Source organism: Cynocephalus volans, chromosome 6 (assembly GCF_027409185.1).
Source record: "Cynocephalus volans isolate mCynVol1 chromosome 6, mCynVol1.pri, whole genome shotgun sequence".
Lineage (NCBI taxonomy): Eukaryota > Metazoa > Chordata > Mammalia > Dermoptera > Cynocephalidae > Cynocephalus > Cynocephalus volans.
Window position 1 is genome coordinate 48,212,161 of NC_084465.1, and position 18,957 is coordinate 48,231,117.

The window sequence follows — 18,957 nt, forward strand, 5'->3', positions numbered from 1 at the left end:
TTCATTCATATTGAGTGCCCACTCCTTGACAGGCACTGAGTTAGGTACAGATGATAGAGAAGATGACTAAAAAATGTCCATTACTCTTCCCCCGAATACAAAAGGTAACGTGTTATTTTCAATAGAACCTTACTGATTGTGTGTGAATCTTTCTGAATGATGGCAATGGTGCTGCAAAGGGACATTTTAAAACTAAATGAAAAGTGAAGTGGCACTGAGAAAGAACTATGTATTTAAAACAAGGTTATTTTCTCTAAGCAGAATGGCTTTGTTGTAATTGATCTTTGATCAACTTGAGCAAAGGGTATTTGGTTTCATAGAGTATGAACAAAGCTTTGCTTTCCCAATAAGCAGAATATCTCTTAGATATGAAGATGGTTCCATTGCCTACAAGGAGACTCTCTTTTAGGTACCACCCATATTAAACGAATGATTGTGGATTACTACTGGTTTGAGATGCATTGGGGTCAAGAGAGGGAAGAGTTTTGAATGAAGATGCCAAAAGAGGGCTTTGAGGATTTAGAAGGGAATTGTGAAAGGCCCATTCCCTCTAGACTTAAACCCAAATTCCCTAGCCTGACACCAGCAACAGTCTTCCGGTATATTTTCCTTTGTTACTCAGACTGGTAGATCTCCCATCAGGCTCAATCCACAACTGCATACCCACTACCTTTGAGAGTGACTCTCCCCAAGGCAGAGTGGACATCCATCTGTCACTCTAGGCATGGCAACCCTCACATACTTAGCCAACTGCTGACTCACGCTCAAGGGCCACCATCATTACCCACCCCAGCACCATCTTCCAGGAACTGGCCTCTCCCCCATTAGGTCCCGCCCCTCTTCTGAGAGCACCCAATGGGGGGAGTCGGGGCTGCGGTGGGAGGGGCCTGAGGCGGGCACATTTAAAGAAAGGCAGAGGGCGAAAGGAGGCAAGAGAGGAGAAGAAAGAGAAACCAGGGGGCGAGGCGCCGTCCAATGACAAAGCCCAGGGGTGGGCGCCGGCCGCCATCTTGTACCGGGCGGCAGGATATTCACCCGCGTCCTCCGCCCTCGGAGGGGGAGGGGCGGCGGCGGAGGCGAGAAAAGTAGCGAGAGACGCGTCAGCAGCGGCCGCTGCCGCGGAGCTGGACGCGGGCGGGGACGGCGGCGGCAGCGGGACGCGGCGAGCGCGGGCGGCCCGAGCGGCCTCCGATGAGGCGCAGCGTGAAGAAGCGGCGGCGCCGGCCCCCGGCCGTCCCGGCCGCGGCCGCCCGGGGCGGCGGCTTTAGGGCAGGAGGAGGGGCTGGACTGGAGGCGCGGGAGGAGAAGGTGGTGTACTCTCGGTCGCAACTGTCGCTGGCCGACAGCACCAAGGCGCTGAGCGACGCCTTCAAGCTGTTCATGCCCCGCAGCACGGAGTTCATGAGCTCGGACGCGGAGCTCTGGAGCTTCCTCTGCAGCCTCAAGCACCAGTTCTCCCCGCACATCCTGCGCAGCAAGGACGTCTATGGCTACTCCTCCTGCCGGGCCCTGGTGCCAGACCCCCCGGGACCCCCCGCCACTCGCCGCCAGACGCGCCGGCCGGCCCCGCGCGCCGCCGCCAGAAGGAGGCGCCGTGGAGCCCGGGCGGCCGCCGGCGGCAGGAGGAAGCCCCCGCCGCCGCCGGCCACCGAGGAGAGCTGCCCGGCCAAGCTCCTGGCCTCCGGGCCCTGCTTCGGGGGCCGCACCCTGGAAGAGATCTGGAGGGCGGCCACCCCGACGCTGACCACCTTCCCCACCATCCGCGTCGGCAGCGACGTGTGGGGCGAGCGCAGCCTGGCTGCAGCGCGGCGCAAAGCGCGCCAAGTCCTGCGAGTCAACCTGGAACCCATGGTGAGGCTCCGCCGCTTCCCCGTGCCCCGGGCGTGAGGCGCCGCCCCGAGGGCGCCTCCTGCCGGCCCCGACCGTGGGTCGGCGCTTCCGCCTGGAGGAATGAACAGATGTCAGTCGAGTGTTTACAGATCCGGCCCAGACCCCGTCCCCTAGTGCACTTTACGCGCGAAGAAGTCGCCGGATGGTTTTCCCTGCCCCGCGTCCCCGGGATGCGGCGGCGCCGTCGGGGACTCCTGAGCAGGTGTACCCTCTGCTGCCTCCGGCGCCGATCCGCGGAGGGCGGAGGCAGCTGGACCTGCAGGGGGTCTCTTTTCTTCCTAACCCCAGATTGAGACGTCTCCAGGACTGGAGGGGCAGATCTGTTTCTCCCTTTTGGACTACCTCACTGGTCTGGAAGTCCTCCGAAGAAGTCATTATTTTTCCAAAGGAATTTGGTTTCATGCTTGTGTAGTAATGCCAGAAATCACTCGCTCTTTATCCCGTCCCCCCTTTTTCTTTTTGACTGCCACCCCTCTTTCTGGACGAAAAAGATCGAGCATGTTTTGTGGTGGTGCACTAGTTTGTGCTCAGGGTATTCTGAATCCCACTCGTTTCCCGATTTTTACTGGATTCCAAAGCTTTAACCAAGGATATTTTTAATAGAGGTTCAAGATAGTAGTGCAAGGATTTGTATGGCTTTTAATTTCACGGGCTCAGTGATTACAAACAAAGAGATGCAAGTACAACTTGAAGGTGTTTCTAAAGATTGAATATTGAAATGAAATGTTTATAGTTACTGAGCTCCTAAAGAAAATGGTAGAATACTCATAAAGTTTTGTTTAGGAATAAATTGAATAAAAATTAAAGTGCATTGAAACCACGTGGCTTGTGATGAAAACGAATGAATTGTGAAGAACTGGTGTTGGTTACAGGAAGGGCTGGAATCCTGTTAGAGATGATTTGGCCTCATGTCCTGGTCTAACATACAAATCCAGGAATATTAATGCAAGGATAATTTATTTTAAAACAGGAGTTGTATAGGAGAGGTGAATTGTGTGTAAGCATTGTGATTAAATTGATAAACAGAATACCCATTAGAATTCTCAGAACTATTAATGATCTAGAGGGGTGGGGGCATTTCTTGGTATCAAATAACTGGTTGAAGTTTCTTTGGGCAAAATAGATCTCTTTATTTCTTGTTTTTGTTGTTGGATAACAAGAAATGTCGAGACTAATATCACTTTTACAAACATCATGACAATTAGTTGACTTTTTTGTCCCATAAATTTCCTCTTCCTTCTGTTCATAATTATATTTATAATTCTAGGTCTTTGACAGTTGAAGACCACAGGAATTAAACAGGCAAGCCACACAGAGTACTGACCCTTCTTTTACACTTTTATGATAGTGTTTATACCATATGGCCCAGTGTAGAATTCTTGATTATCCAAGTGCCTTTGGTCGTTAGTGGCAGCAAGACTTAATGGTTTTTAGCCAGTGGTGCCACAGCCAGCTTTTACTGCAATACCTAAAGGGTCAAGTAGTTTTTTTGTACCACTATTATTTCAAATTTAAGTATTCTGCCATGCAACGATCCATACGGGGCTGGAACTTGACATGCAAAATCCTGAATACTAAGGTTTATCTCTGTTTGGCATCCTCGTAGGAGAATAACAAGAGTTACAGTTTTGACCCTTGTGTTCCTAGGATTCAAATGGCATAGATTTATGAAATGATTTTTTTCAAGGTTAATAGTCCATAGTAGGAGTGTTGTGATTTTAATTTCAGTGTTCTTGTTTTGTTAAAAAAAAATGCATATATATATATGACTTTATGCCAGTTTCCCAGTAAGCCTCATAGTCTTATTCACTCAATGATAATGTGTTGTTACAAACACTGTTACATGAGTAAATAAAAAGTGAATACTTAGAAGGTGGAGAGTGTTAAATTATATTTGTGTGATAGGAAGCTTAGACATGTTCTTTTGGTTATTAGCTTCCATTGCCAATTCTATTTCAGATACATAGGATTTTCTTTGCCAAAATATATTGTTAACTTTTATAGCTAACTAGCACCTGAAAAAAAAAGTACTGCTTCATCATTGTATATAGTTTTTATAATAATTAAAAAATCAAATGGCCATATTAGAATGTAATTTCAACATATAGCTTATCTAGTTTCCCAGAAGATTTTGAAATTAGGCTTAGCTGGGAGGATAACTTTGCTCCGCACACAACTGAAACAGCAGTTGACACCATGCGTTTATTTTAACTGAGATTCTTGACTTTTTTTCTTATGCCTTGTTACTTTAGTGCACTTGAACTTGCATAAATGCTTCTTTGGATTAATTGGGCTGTTTGATTTCAGTTTGGATCTGAATTCCCATCTTGAATTCAATATGGTATTCATCTGGGCTATTAAAAAAATCAGTGTCATTTCTGGTTTGTGAAATAAGATGTAAAAAATTATTATTTTTGCCAAGTTTTCTTTAGCAAAACCTATGTTACAACTTCTAAAATGTGAAGAAACATCTAAAATAGTTGACTAGTATATTAGTAGGAAAGTAACTTTGGGCACAATGTGAAAAGAAACTTGGCACAGTGGCCTTTATGGTGAGGCATATTTACTGTCCTTTAAATAGTGAGTCTGTAGCTTAGCTTGTGTATAGTTTTTTTTAAAGAAATCCCATGATCTTTATTTGTTCTTTTGCCTTCTCTTATATCTCATATGGCACAAGTAGAGGGGGAATCTAGGAAGAAATTTATCACCTTGTCATGCTTTTATTTCATTTTTAACTCCTGAGTGCCTACATGTGGTGACCGGCACCTCGAATGACCTTATGAGATTCCTAATGTCATTTTTATCCTCCTTCCTGTCAACCAGCAATTTATTTTTATGTTACTAAAACCAGTAACTTCGTGATTGTTGAGGGCAAACTTCGCTGTTGATAGTGCAAAGTGTTGTGGTGTGTATTTATTTTGTCCAAGTTGGAGTACCCTATGGGACAAGTGAAACTTAAGCTGGTGGCCGACACCAATTGATTTGCCATGTGCAAATGATAGTACTGTCTTTCATAAAACTCTTCAATAAAAAAAAAACTTTAAAGATAATTGAATACAAATATCTGAGCAATTTTGAACTCAAAGTCTTTTGTTCTTGTTTTAAGGATTGCCACAGCACTCTTTAAATTGGTGGTTTTTAATGGACATATATGCCTAATATTTACTTTATTTGTGTGTTTAAAATATTTTTTGATAGACTGTTATGTCTTAAGTGCATTAGAAAGCAATTGTTTGTGATGGAACTGAAGTGTTTTCCTGGATAGTTTGATGTGCATATGATTGCGATTTATAATCTGGTTGTACTTTGCTTTTTAACTTATTAACTGTAAATAAATTTTAGAGAATACACAGTGTCTAGTTTTTCTAATGATGTTGAAAGTTTTTGAAATGTGATGTTTGCATGTGAATCGGAAAATATCTTAATTTACAATTTCATAAGTTTTGCTTTTTTTGTGAACTTCAAACACCAGGAAATCTTAAGATTTGCATTTTGTGCTATCTTGGGAGTCCATGTTCCATCCATTTCTTAATTATCTAGTAAATCTTAGGATGGTGCTTCAAGGCCAAGCCATTACCAAATTTGCCTGCAATAAAGACTCTTTTAAGAATGTGTCAAAATTTAGGGTTCTGAATCCTGATCCCAAGTCTCCCTGTGGTGACGATAAAGATCTTAAGCTTCCATTCTTTCATATTATGAAAGAAAGTAAGAGCACCCCTTATGAGTAGCAGCAGTAAAGACTATTCCACAGAATAAGGGTAGGGCCAGAATTTTCATTATAGTCTAAAAGGCGGATAGGCAGGATTACCAAACTCGACAGTAGTACGGTGTGGGCTGAATTTGTCTGTGTACCTGAGTTCCTATCAGTAGTTGGAGGCAGCATAGTGTAATAGCTGTGGGGTCACAGTGCCTGGGATGGAATTATCATGCATGGCTTCATGACTTGCAAGTGTTGGGACTCTGGGTGAGTTACTTAAACACTGTGCCTTAGCTTCCTCAGTTATCAAAAATGGTCAGTAAAAGAAGCTATTGGGCTTGTAAGGATTGAAAGGGATATTAATACTAGATACATAGGAAGTGCTTATTAAAGGCTATTAGTTAGAGGTATGCATGCTGAGAATAAGTGTATATGCTTAGAGTGGTCCCTTGGGAGGTTAGGTCTCCAGCTTTTTCAGCATGCTAAGAATAGAGAGTGGCCTGGGACAGCAGCTATTAGACAAACTAAGAAGGTAATTTGTGGGTGAATTAAATTGAAGGCATAAATAATTTTTATATGTATTTTTTTAGCTTGCTGACAACTTCCAGCAGGTTTGGTTAAATTGATGTATTACAATTTTCACTGTTAGAGGTTTTCGAGGTTTTCTAGAAAAAAATGGGTCTTTCATCATGATAATTCTGAAAGACATTTAAAATTTGCTGTTGTATGTTTTAAACAGATAATTTATAAAAGTAATAAAGTTATGGATCCAAGGAGTTGTGAAAGTTTTGCACTAAATTTTCACTTTAAGTTCAGTAAGGGTTGCTTAAAAACCATGTTAATTTACATGCATAGAACCAAGCCAGAATTTGTATGAAGTTTGTACTTGAGGTTTTAAAGGAAACGAAATGAGTACAATAGCCATGTTTGAAACTGCAAAAAATTATACTGAAAGTAAAAATATCCTCATATATGAAGCACTGGCACACTGGTTTTTAGATATTGGATATAAAGCCTGTAATTCAGCTCTTCCTCTTAGCACAGGGAATAACAAAACACATTCTAAGTTAGTGAGCAAGCCAAAGTTGTAGCATCTGAAGTTAACACAAAAGAATTTCTTGGAAAAGCATTAGATGGAATCAAGAAGCTCAAAAGTGAGCCTGATTGCAGATTTTATAAAAACAGTGACTTCTCATTGTCAATGCTTTCTTATGTCCTGGTAAATGTCGTTCTCAACCATCATAAACATATCCAAAGTCCAGTTGGAAGGTAATGATCATAACAATGCCAAACACTATGGTTAGCCCAGCAAATTTAAATAAATATTCTACTGGACTCAAAACTGGACTTATTTAGCTTCTGAGAGTATTCATAGAGAAGTTAATTTGAGATTCTTCCAAGCAGTGAAATGAACTATGTAGAATGTACACATATTTCTCTCTTCTAAGATTTTTCAAGTACATAAATCTTTAAATGTTTAAAGAGTGTAGAAAAAAAGGATTTGATGTAAGGTTCTAAATCTCACAGATTAAAAGAATTATTCAAGTAAAGACGTATGTATAAAAAGTGGATATAACTATTATGGGTGTACAGTTGGATGAATTTTCATAAATTCAGTAGACTCATGAAATGTACTCAGATTTAAAAAAGTAAACATTACTAGTATCCCAGAAGTCCCCCATAATGCTCCTGTCAATCACTACCCACTCATCTCCCCCAAGAAATCTTTATTCTGACTTCCTAAAACATAGATAACTTTTGCCTACTTTGGTACTTTATATAAATGGAATTATGTGTCATGTACCTAGCTTCTTTCATGAATGTTTGTAGATTTTATCCATATTGTCGCATGTACTGTAATTGTAGATCATTTATTCTCATTGATGCATAGAATTCCATTATGTGAATATTCCACAATATATTTATTCAGCGCTTGATGGGCATTTGGAAAGATTTCAGTTTGGGACAATTATTAATAAAGTGTCAATGAACTTTCTAGAACATGCTTTTTGATGAACATATACTTGTTTTTTTTTTTTTTTTTTTTTTTTTTTGAGTGTATACCTAGGAGTAAATTTGCTGGGTCACAAGGTCATAGCAAGTGATCAGCTTTTGTAGAAACTGCCAAACGATTTTCCAAAGTTGTTATGTCAATTTACATGAACTCTCAAAAAACTTGTCTTTAAAGGTTTGCTTTGTGTAGTGTTATTTTTCCTTTGTTCTTCAAAGCTAAAGAAATTTTGTTCCTTCTGCTTTTAACATGAAATGAAAGGACATTTTTCCCTACATTTTCTTCTTGCCATCATAAAGCTGGGCTTTTTAAAAAGTCTTTTATGTAGTAGTTCTTTTCTTCTCCATCCATTAATCAAAACTAGCTCGGGACTAATATTGACTATTGTTAGTCCAAGCCCATGGAACTTAAATTGTCATAAAACCAAGTATTTGAGGAGACTTTGAGTAAATAATATTCCTCTTCTAGCTAATGGGTGGGATTCCATTGAAATAATCCAAAGCATAGTGGAGACCATACCTCTGGAAGGAACTATCTGATTCGACCTTATATGTTGATTCTAGAAAGCTAAGCATTGAGAGGACTGAGGGTTGGATGGTGGGAGAAGGAGGCTTTAAAAATGTGCAGAATACCGAGGTTTGCCTAAAGCCAGCTGAGAAGAAGATCAAGTTCTATCTTGGGAAGGGTTGGCTTGGCAGGGCTCAGCTCTCAACTGCTGTGGAATTAGTGAAAAAGTACTCATGAGAACCCACGTGATGGATGCCTCCAGAACTCTAGAAGGGATTTGTTTCTTTTTCTTATTATGTAAAGGGTCTTAGAGGATATTTACATCACCGTTGCATGTGCACAGTACTTCTCCGCATCAAGCTCTGTTATGTTGTGATCACCTCCTTATATAGGTCTCTCTTTCCTCCCTCCTAGATTTTGAATTTCGCATTGGCAGGACCCATCTCTCTCGTCTTTGTGTCGTTACAGCATTGCTGGCCTTGTGCACGGTGCTCAGTGATACCGAATGAATGAATTATGTTTACAGAGTTCAGACAAACCTGGAACACTGGCTCCCAAGTTTTACAGAAGAAATATCTGTGTAGCTTTAGTTTTATGTGTAACAGAAGCAATCTATAATGGAGTTATAATTTTCTACAGAAAGCTATTACATAAACTTTTGATGAATTTCTAGCATTTTGTGATCAAATGAATTGGCAAAAGACTTTGACATCTCTTATGATCGCACTTGCAACCCAATACCATTTAATAATCACTATCTACCTCAGAGTCCCTCAGCAAGAGGCAGGGTAGTGCAGTGGTTAAGAGGGTAGCGCCTGGAACCAAGCTGCCGGGTTTTATTTTTTATTTTTTATTTTTATTTTTTTAAATTTTATTTTGTCGATATACATTGTGATTGATTATTGTTTCCCCATCACCAAAACCTCCCTCCCTCCCCCCGCCCCCCAACAAGCTGCCTGGTTTTAAAGTCCTTCCTCCCTCTCTTACTAGCAGCAGATCCTGTGGCAAACTACTTAACCTCTCTGTTCCTCAGTTTACTCAGCTGTAAAAACAGGCACAGTATAGCACCTACCTCATAGAGCTCATATGAGAATTAAATAAGGTAACACATGTAAAACATTTAAAATAGTGCCTGGAACATGGTCAGCTTCAAGTCAATAAATGCTAGCTTTTATTAGTAGTAATGTTAAAAACTTTATAAAGTCTCAATTTGCTTACTTGAAATTTTTATGCTGGCATGTGTTGAAAGCAAAGAACAACAGCTGCAGTCCATAAAACGTCAGTACGAGTCAAACTTATGTGGGAGAATGAGGTCAAATTCACTAAAAGCGGTATGTGTGAAAGGATGCTGGAGATATTGTGAGGAGCACGACCCACAAGTGTCAGTACAAATGGACAGCAAAATGATCTGAAATACACAGGATAGCAGAAGCAACAAACAAACATTGATTCAACTTCTACCATGCACCAGGTACTACTCCAGTCACTTTATGATTGTTTTTCTGTTAAGCAAAACGTAATTCTATATGAGATAGGTATTATCATTTATACTTAACAGATGAATAAACCAAAGGTTAGTGAAGTTAAGAAATGTGCCGAATATCACACGTCTAAGTGGCAGAGCTAGGATTTGAACCCACATCTGTCTTATCCCAGTCCTTCCACTAATCTTTATAAACACTTTTAGAGAAAGTGAAATAAGTTAATTACCCCCCTGGAGGAATCTACTCTAGGACTATGAAATCCCAAGGTGGAAAACAAACCCTTTTAAGAACCCTATTTTGTTCACCTTTGTATTTCTCCTAACGTACAGCATAGGTGTTCATTCAACATTTGAGAAATGAGTAAGTCTATGAACGAATGAACAAAAAGCACAAGTTCCTTTGCTCCTGTGATTAGACTGTTTAGTTTGGTGGAGAATCTCAGGGCAATCTGGCTTATGGTCTAAAGCCATTATACATGTCTTCTCATCTAATTGCCACAAGCAGGTGAAAGAGAAGATTGTTTAATACAACAATTAGCTCAAATTACTTGTAAGCCAGGAGAAAGCAGACTTCACAAATCTAAACTTGGGCAGACATATGCTGTGTTAAGCCCTCCTGTCCTCCAATTGCGATCCTAGAGCCTCACTGTAAGGGAATTCTGCAGGCCCTTTGCAGATATCTCTTCCAATCTGGAATGACATCCATCAACTCTGTGAATTGGTACAAGACAAAGTGGACACAATTCTGAGTATATTCTAATTTACCTTTTACCTCCTAAACGCCTTTGAATGGTTTTAATTCCCAGGTTTTTACCTCAATAAACTACAGAGCTGACAAAGAAAAAAAAAATCTCCAGAATAATGGACACAGGACCAAAGAAATACTGAACTAAGCACAGGATAAGTGGGAATAAAGGGCTGGTGAGACAGGGAGAGAGGGACTCCTAGAGACTTTAAATAGAACTTCACATTCTAGTAGAGTTGGGGAGTTGGCCCTTGCATTCCTGTGTGATAGAACTTCTTGTCCCCAGCGCATGGTATCCACGTACACTTCACAGCTGTAGGATGGATCAGTTGCCCCTTGCAATCACACGAGAAAACACCACCAATAGAATTTGCTCATTCTCTTGCCCTGCATTTACCTGCTGGCTGATTTTGCCAAAAGCTCCTATTTTCTTTATACTCATAATTGCGTAGAACAGGTAGATTTACCTCAGCCACACTTTCATTTCTTTCTTCTTCTCAGTTCACTTATCTGCCCATGGCTTTATTCAGCTATTCAACAAATTTTATCGAGGGCCTCTGCTAAGGAATGAATTGTATACCCCCTTCCAAAATTCATATGTTGAAGCCCTAACACCCAATGTGATGGTATTTAGAGATGGGGCCTTTCGGAGGTATTTAGGTTTAGATGAGGTCATGAGGTTGAGGCCCTCATGATGGGGTCAGTGCCCTTATAAGAAGAGATACCAGAGAGTCTGCTTGCTCTCTCATTCTCTGCCACAGGAGGACACAGTGAGAATGTGTCCATCTGCAAGCCAGAAAGAGAAACCTCACCAGGGCTTGACCATGCTGGCACCCTGATCTCAGACTTTTAACCTCCAGAATTGTGAGAAATAAGCTACCCTGTGTATGATATTTTGTTATAGCAGCCCAAGCTGACTAACACAGCCTCTATATGCAGGATCTGTGCTAGAGGTGAAACCCCTACCCCCATGGCCCTTATGGGCTGTGGATGATTGATTCTTGTGTTCCGTACTTGCAGCTACTACACCAGGCGGACCACTCTGTAACCTTCTGTTGCTTTTTCATTTGTCAATTGTTGGGCGGCTGCCTAGTTCTTTTCCGTAATTGCATATAGGGTAAAATTCAATGCCCTGAGGATATGGATGGTTATAGTGAAAGGACTCCTGGATGTGTCTGGTATCTTGGTGAATCATATATGTTATTTTCAAAATCTAGTTTTCTTTTGAGATGGCTATTTAAAAGAAAGCAAAACAAACCAGAAGGAGCTCATGTGGTATATCCTAAAGGTTTGACAAAATTCAATGGCTTTTTGTTGCAGTATTTGGCCAAAGGACAAATTAGTTGGGTAATTCCCCAAACCTGGGGGCAAATGCAGATTGTGCTGAAGGGCCTCTGAGTGTGGAGCCTGACCATTGGCTGAGAGCTGCACCATGTATTACCAAGGGCAATGGCAGGATGAGCTGCCACTAGAGTGTACCTGCCACAGCCACCACACTTCAAGTGTCTCCATCACTCATTGACTCCTTTGATACTTCAAGATTCTTTATTTCAATAAAGGGCAGCCTTCCTGGACCTTGAAAGGTGTGGTTCAGAGCAACCTCCAGAAACAACCAAACCCAGCCCCCTCTTTTCACTGTTATGGCCCAGACAGCCAAATGACTTTGCACAGGTTTGCTCAGCTAGTGTGTGGTATAGCTGGAAAAAGCATACACATCATCCGATTCTCTGTCCAATGTTTTTTCTGGACACTGTGTTTTGCCTGGGAGTCTTAGGATTTCTTAGACTTCTGTTGTTTGGAGTGTTTTGCTGTGGGAATCAAACATGAGGTAGGTTTCGCAGGTAGTTGGAGCTGTAGGGAAAGGGTAGTAACAGCAGGTGGGGTGAGAGGCCGGGAGACCTGGAAGAAGAGAGGACACTGAAATGCTAGGAGACGAGAATGAGCTTGAGGGACACTCTGCCTCCTTCAGTTTGCTTCAGGCTGGCCTTATTAAGGATGTCTAGGCAGCCTGCTCCTGAGTGCATGACAGGGCATTCCAACTCTGGGACGAAGGGATTGGCTTTGTCCAAAACCCAACAGTTGGCTGGTGGAGATTCACGCATCAGGGTGGGGACTTGGGTAGGTCCCCTGGTGTTGTGCCCACTGATAGTACACAGGAAATGTGTGTGTGTATGTGTGTGTGACAGAGAGTGAGAGAGATTGAGAATCACAGAGGAGAAGTGTGATATTTATTCTGCCTATTCCAAATGTGGCATTTTCCTTAAAAAAAAAATAAGTCCGCTAGTGAGCATTGTTAAAAAACCCTAAATATGTTTCTTTGATTTTAAAAGTTGGTTTGGTCTCCTTTGAATCCTGGAAGATGTAATGAAATATTAAGGATGGTTTGGAATAGAACTTTCGTTGGCATGATTCTAATTCATTTCACAGACTGAGCATTCTGGTGGGAGGAGCCTGTTGTCAGGTGTGCGGTTAAATGGTTACCTCAGCCAGGGTACAGCAGAGAGCAAGGCAGAAGGGGATGAGCCTGGAGAGTGCATGTCGTGGAGCCTGAGTTCCCAGTCAGGACCATGGCCAGCCTGCTGTGAGAGTTTGGCAAATCAAGGTTCCTTCTACTGTCAAGTGTATGATGTGGACTAAAGTTCTACATGAATCTGTACAATCAAAATTCATGCCTGCATGAATAATTCAGAAAAGAGAGCTTCAGATGGAGCTATTCAGACAGACATCATTCATTTTTCAAGTCAGTGATGGAAAATGATGATCAGAACGCCAGGGTCACGTGGCCCAAGTTCAGAAGTTTCACTCATTCACCATGAGAACATTTTAAAACTGAATTTAACTTTGTCAAGATTCAGTTGTTCTATTTGGGTCACTTTTTGGTTAAAATGTTAGGTAAACAACGTGTTTATTTGAAGTATAGCAGCGCTAATAGGGGGCATGGTTAGAACCTTAATGGAGAAGGTTTTTCTGTTTCTGTTACAAGGAGAGACATCTATTAGTATAAACTATGACTTGAATATAGGGACCAACACATGAAAGAATATCGTGAGCCTAGGATTCTCTTGTGAAATACAGGATGTGTAACACTGAAAGATTCTTATGAAAATTCCAACATTCTTACTCGTCATGGGCATTAATGGTTAAAAGAAGAAATAAATGATTCTGATGAATTATTTTGCTATTTGTTCTTCATTATGCAAAGTAATATATTATAAATGGAAAAACTAATCTCTCTTCTAGAGGAAAAATATTATTCAAGAATGCTTAGAGGCCCCTAGAAATTTCATGGATGACTCTTTTTCCTGTAGATTCATTCATTTTCCCACCAACCCAGAGACCATTTCCTAATGTTTTAGTTTGGTGTCCTAGATCTGAGAGTCATGATGCTGACTCCCTGAAATACTTTGAGTAAATCTCTTCTTACATATAATTACTTCATGTTAAAAAAAAAAAAGAGAGAGATATTTAAGACTTCTATTAAAGATCCAGTCTTCTGATGATGGGTGTATATGCTGTTTTCACCATCTTTGGGAAGCATAATTGCCAATAAATATCCAGAACCTTAAACTACCACTCCTGACTCATTAATTTCATATCTAAAATTTTGTTCTGATACAATAATGAGATGGAAGATATTTATGTAAGAATATATGTAAGAATATTGGAAATAAACAATGTCCAATAACAGGACAATAATTAAATGAGTTACAATACACCCGCATGATGAAATTTTATGTTGTCATTAAAGTCATAGTTTCATAAAATACTTAGTACTCTGGTGTTAAATGAAAAAGAGAAACAATATATAAAATGGTATAGAAAATATGATTCCCAGTTTTATTTGTTAAAGTCAAGTTTATTGAGGTATAATTTATATACAGTAAGATTGTTACTTTTCAGGTATACACTTTGATTAGTTTTGACCATGTGTACAGTAGTGTAACCACCACTACAATCAAGTAGATTCTTTGCATTACTCCAGAAAGTTTCCATGCCCCTTTGTGGTCAATACCTTCTGTCTACTCTCAGCCCCTGGCTTTGTGTTCAGGTTGCTATAAAAAAGTATGTTGGACTTGGTAGCTTATAAACAACAGAATCTATTTCTCTCAGTTCTGGAGGCTGGCAAGTTCAAGAGCCAGCAGAGATGCCATCTGGTGAGGGCCCATTCCTCACAGGCAGCACCTTCTCATGGTATCCTCACATGGTGGAAGGGGATAGCTAGCTCTCTGGGGTCTCTTTTACAAAGGCACTGATCCCTCATGACCTAATGACCTCCCAAAGGCCCAACCTTCTAATAATATCACATTGTGAATTAGGTTTTAACATGTGAATTTTGGGCGGTCACAAACATTCAGACCATACCATTGACAAACTATAGTTTTGCATTTTCCAGAATGTCAGATGAACAAAATCATACAGTATGTTGCCTTTTGCGTCTGGCTTTTTTCACTTTTGAGGTTCATTTATGTTGTGTGTATCAGTACCTCATTCCTTTTACTGCTGAGCAACATTACATTATATTGATGTATCACAATCTGTTCATTCGCAGTTAGACATTTGTGGTGTTTCCAGTTTGTGATGATCGTGAACATTTGTATATAGGTCATAATGTTTTTATTTCTTTTGGGTAAACATCTTAGGAGAGGGATTACTAGATTGCACGGTAAGTGTATGTTTAAGAAACAAATTCTTTTTCAAAGGGACTGTACCGTTTTACATTTCTACCAACAGCATTTGAGAGTTCCAATTGCTTTGCATTCTCTCAGCTCATCGAATTGTCTGTTTTTAAGTTTTAGCCATTCTAATAGGTAAGTAGTAGTATCTCATTTCCCTAATGACTAATGTTGAGCATCTTTTCATATGCCTATAAGCCATCCATATATCTTCTGTAGTATAGTGTCTATTCAAATCTTTTAAAATTGAGGTTTTCTTATTAATTTTGGAAATTCTATATATATGCTGCATATAATTCCTTCGTCAGATATGTGATCTGTAAATATTTTTTTCCCAGTTTGTAACTTGTCTTCTCATTTTTGTATCCTTCAAAGAGCAAGTTTTTAATGTATCAGTTTATCCATTTTTTATTTTATAGTTAATGCTTTTTAATATAAAGTTTTTAGTTTAGATTTAGAGAAAACTTGCAAAAATAGTACAGAGGATTCCCATATACCCTGCACCCAGCTTTCCCTATTACTACCATTAGTATGGTACATATGCCACAGCCAATAATATGGCTTATGCTTTTTGTGACCTAAGAAATCTTGGCCTACCCCCAAAACACAATGATTTCCTATGTTTTTCTATAGAAATTCCATATTTTTTGGCTTTAGGTTTAGGTCTACAATACATTTTAACTTAATTTCTGTGTATGATCTGAGGTAATGTTAAGGTTAATTTTTTTTTTTTTTGTCTTTTTGTGTGAATATTTAGTTGTTCTAGCACCACTTGCTGAATAGATCTTTTTATTTTTAAAAACATGTATATGCATAGAAAAAATACTGAAGGAGATCCGTGGAATGGTGGTTTTACCTTTCACCTCCTATATTTTCCATATGTCTCTACAATTAGCACAAGTGAGCAGAATTTTTGATTGAGCAGACACAACACGGTGAAGAATAATAGTGAACATGAATGCAGTAGAAGCTGAGACTGAGAGAAACTGACTTCTGAGAGAGGAATAGGCAGGTCACATTGCTGAGACTGTGACCAATAGTTCAGTTACCCTTTGCCCTTTTCTGAACGGTACTGCAGTGTCTGGGAGGCCTGGCTCTGTTGTGGTTCCTCTTTTTCTGTGTGGTTTGGTCCAGTAGTTGAGAAGCCTGTATTTATCCACATCTACTTTCGTATCCACCCTGGCAATAAACCCCATTCCTTAAGACAACTCGGATGGGTCTCTGTTTCTTGCAACCTAACAGAAACTTAGCAGCAAACCTACATGCAGACAAAGCAGTCAGCTCTTCATGTGGTGAGAATGAATGACTGAAGAAAAGCATGTGCTGGCCCCAAAACTTCTCCTCCATGGTTTGGCCTCCATCTGTGAAATTAGAGCTGTGTCTTTCTATGACAACATTTTATGTCTGATAGTTGTAAATAAATTGCTTATATCGGGGGATAAAATATTAATATATTGATGCAATTATTTTTCAAATTTAGTTTTCACATTATTTAAGTTCAGAGATTAGAGTTCTGAAAACAAGTCAATCTGAATTGGAGTGAAGAGAGAGGGCTGCAAGTAGAAAATTTGAGAACATATGTCAAGACTTGTACCTGGGAAGCTGGTTATCAGAGATGACACAAGTATCACTGTCTTAGTCTGTTTTATGCTGCTATAATAATACCACATACTGGGTAATTTAGAGAGAAAAGAAACTTCTTTGGCTTCTGGTTCTGGAGGCTAGGAAGTCCAAGAGGAAGGGGCTGCATCTGGTGAGGACCTTCTTGCTGAGTCATAACACAACAGAAGGCATCACATGGTGAGAGAGCATGGTGGGGAGGGGAATGGGGGCTGAACTTCATCCTTTTATCAACAACGACATTAATCCATCTTTGAGGGTAGAGTCCTCATAACAGAATCACCTCTTAAAGGTCTCCCCTCCTATCACTATCACAATGGCAATTAAATTTTAACATGAGTTTTGGAGGGAAATTCAAAGTATAGCAGTCACCAAAGCTTGATTTTGCATATTGAGACATAGTAGTCATGGTTAAGGTCATGGGCTGAGGAGTCAGAATGACTGGATTTAGAGCTCATCTCCATAAGTTTTGAGCTATATGACTTGGCAGATTATAAAGCCTTCTTAAGCTTCAATTCATTCTTCTGCAAACAGGGGTGATGGTGAGGCTTCTATCAGGTAATGTGCTGGCACAGAGTAAGTGCTCAAAAACTTAGCTCTTCTCATTGCTCCCTAATATTCCCCAGTAATAGAATTTCCAGGGTAATTATTCACTTTTACTGAGCTCCTGAGCCACCCCATCTGTTCAGCCATTTCTGTCTCCCTGTGTGATTTCCCTCCTCCTTTGTAAGACCCTTAATTAGTTTTGGTGATAGAATTATCAGCACCACCTGAGCATCAGCTATTAGCAATAAATGTTGTTCCTCTGAGTCACTATGGCATACTAATTATTTCCAAGTAAAAGTGGTTTTCTGTTGCAGCTCTGATTATCTGCTAAATTATGCCAGTGCATATTTTACAATCTTTTTTCTTTTCCTTTGAAATCTCTCACCTCATGGCCATCTAGTCAACTCAGGAACACCTGCAATAACATTGGTATAAAATTCCTTTCCTTTATTTTTCTTTCAATTTTTAATCCCAGTGCATTTTTTCTTTCTTTCTTTCACTCTCTCTTTTTTAGTATCCCATTGGGAAGTTCTTTTTCTTTATTTTCTGGCTCATGTTTCTTAAAGAGCCAATTAATTGTTTAATAGATGCCGTCTCTGGGATGTTGCTCTTTGCCAGGCATTAGTATTGTCATGGCAAGTCTAGCATGTTAACTCTTTCACAGACTTTCTCTCCAGGTCCATGCAACAAAGGCAACAGGCCAAAGGAACTATTAAATTGAAACAGCTAGAATTTAATTTAACTGGGATTAGTTTAGCACCTGCTAGAGGCAGTAGGCATAAGGGTTAAGTCAGGAGACAGAAATAAACCAGAAATGAGTAAAATGGGATAGGTATAAGAAAAAACTCTACTTCCAGCACTATAATCAAGCTTGCTTTATTTTTGTTAAATTATGGTGTGTGTAACATAATACAAACACATATTCTTTTGGATGCTTATTTTAATTTTCACTTTGAGGCTCTGTGTTGGGGATATTATAGGCAGTCATATATGTGCCCAACCTCAAGAGAATAGAGCTATTTAGATCTGACTGATTTTGTTTTTCTTTATAACGTCTTGTATAACAGAAACATTTCATAAAATTAATTTATCAAAAATAAAATTTGAAGATTGTAAATTGGGAGGAAATCTCGTTGGGAATCAATTGCAGTAGTCCAGAAGACATTAAAATGACTGGGATTAGGGGGCAGGAGTTATATAGTAGAGAGTTGAAGACAGATTTGAGACTTTTTAAAAATGCTTTTTTGTTGTTTCATTAAAGTACTGTAAGATTAACTCTTTTTGGTGGACAATGCTATGCATTTTAGCACATGAAACACCACCCTAATTAAGATAAAGAACAGTTCCGTTATCCCTGTAGATTCCCTTATGTTGCTTCTTTGTAGTCAACCCCTCCTCTACCCCTAACCCTTGACAACCAGTGATCTCCATCCCTATGGTTTTGCCTTTTCCACAATATCACATGAATGGAACCTTATTGTATTTAACTTTTTGAGACTGGTTTCTTTCATCCAGCATAATGCCTTTGAGATACATCCATGTTACTCATATATCAATAGTTTGTTCCTTTTTTTTTCCTGAGTGGTGTCCCATCGTATGTATGTAACAGAGTTTAACTGCTCACCTGTTGAAGGATATTTGTGTTGTTTCCAGTCAGTTATGAATAGAGCTTCTATAAACATTCATGTCCAGCTTTTTGTATGAACATAAATTTTCACTTCTTTAAATACCCCAGTGACATTAATATGGGATCAGCATATGTTTAATTTGGTGAGTAACTGCCAA

General features: G+C 39.9%; 1 protein-coding gene across 1 annotated transcript; it reads left to right on the top strand.

The window, feature by feature from the left end:
* The first annotated feature begins 947 nt into the window (after nt 1-947).
* Nucleotides 948-5,224, top strand: CCDC71L (coiled-coil domain containing 71 like). Its single transcript, XM_063099927.1, has one exon. It carries the CDS (start codon nt 1,192-1,194, stop codon nt 1,885-1,887), a length of 696 nt encoding a protein of 231 aa, XP_062955997.1. The 5' UTR covers nt 948-1,191; the 3' UTR covers nt 1,888-5,224.
* Nucleotides 5,225-18,957: the final 13,733 nt, after the last annotated feature.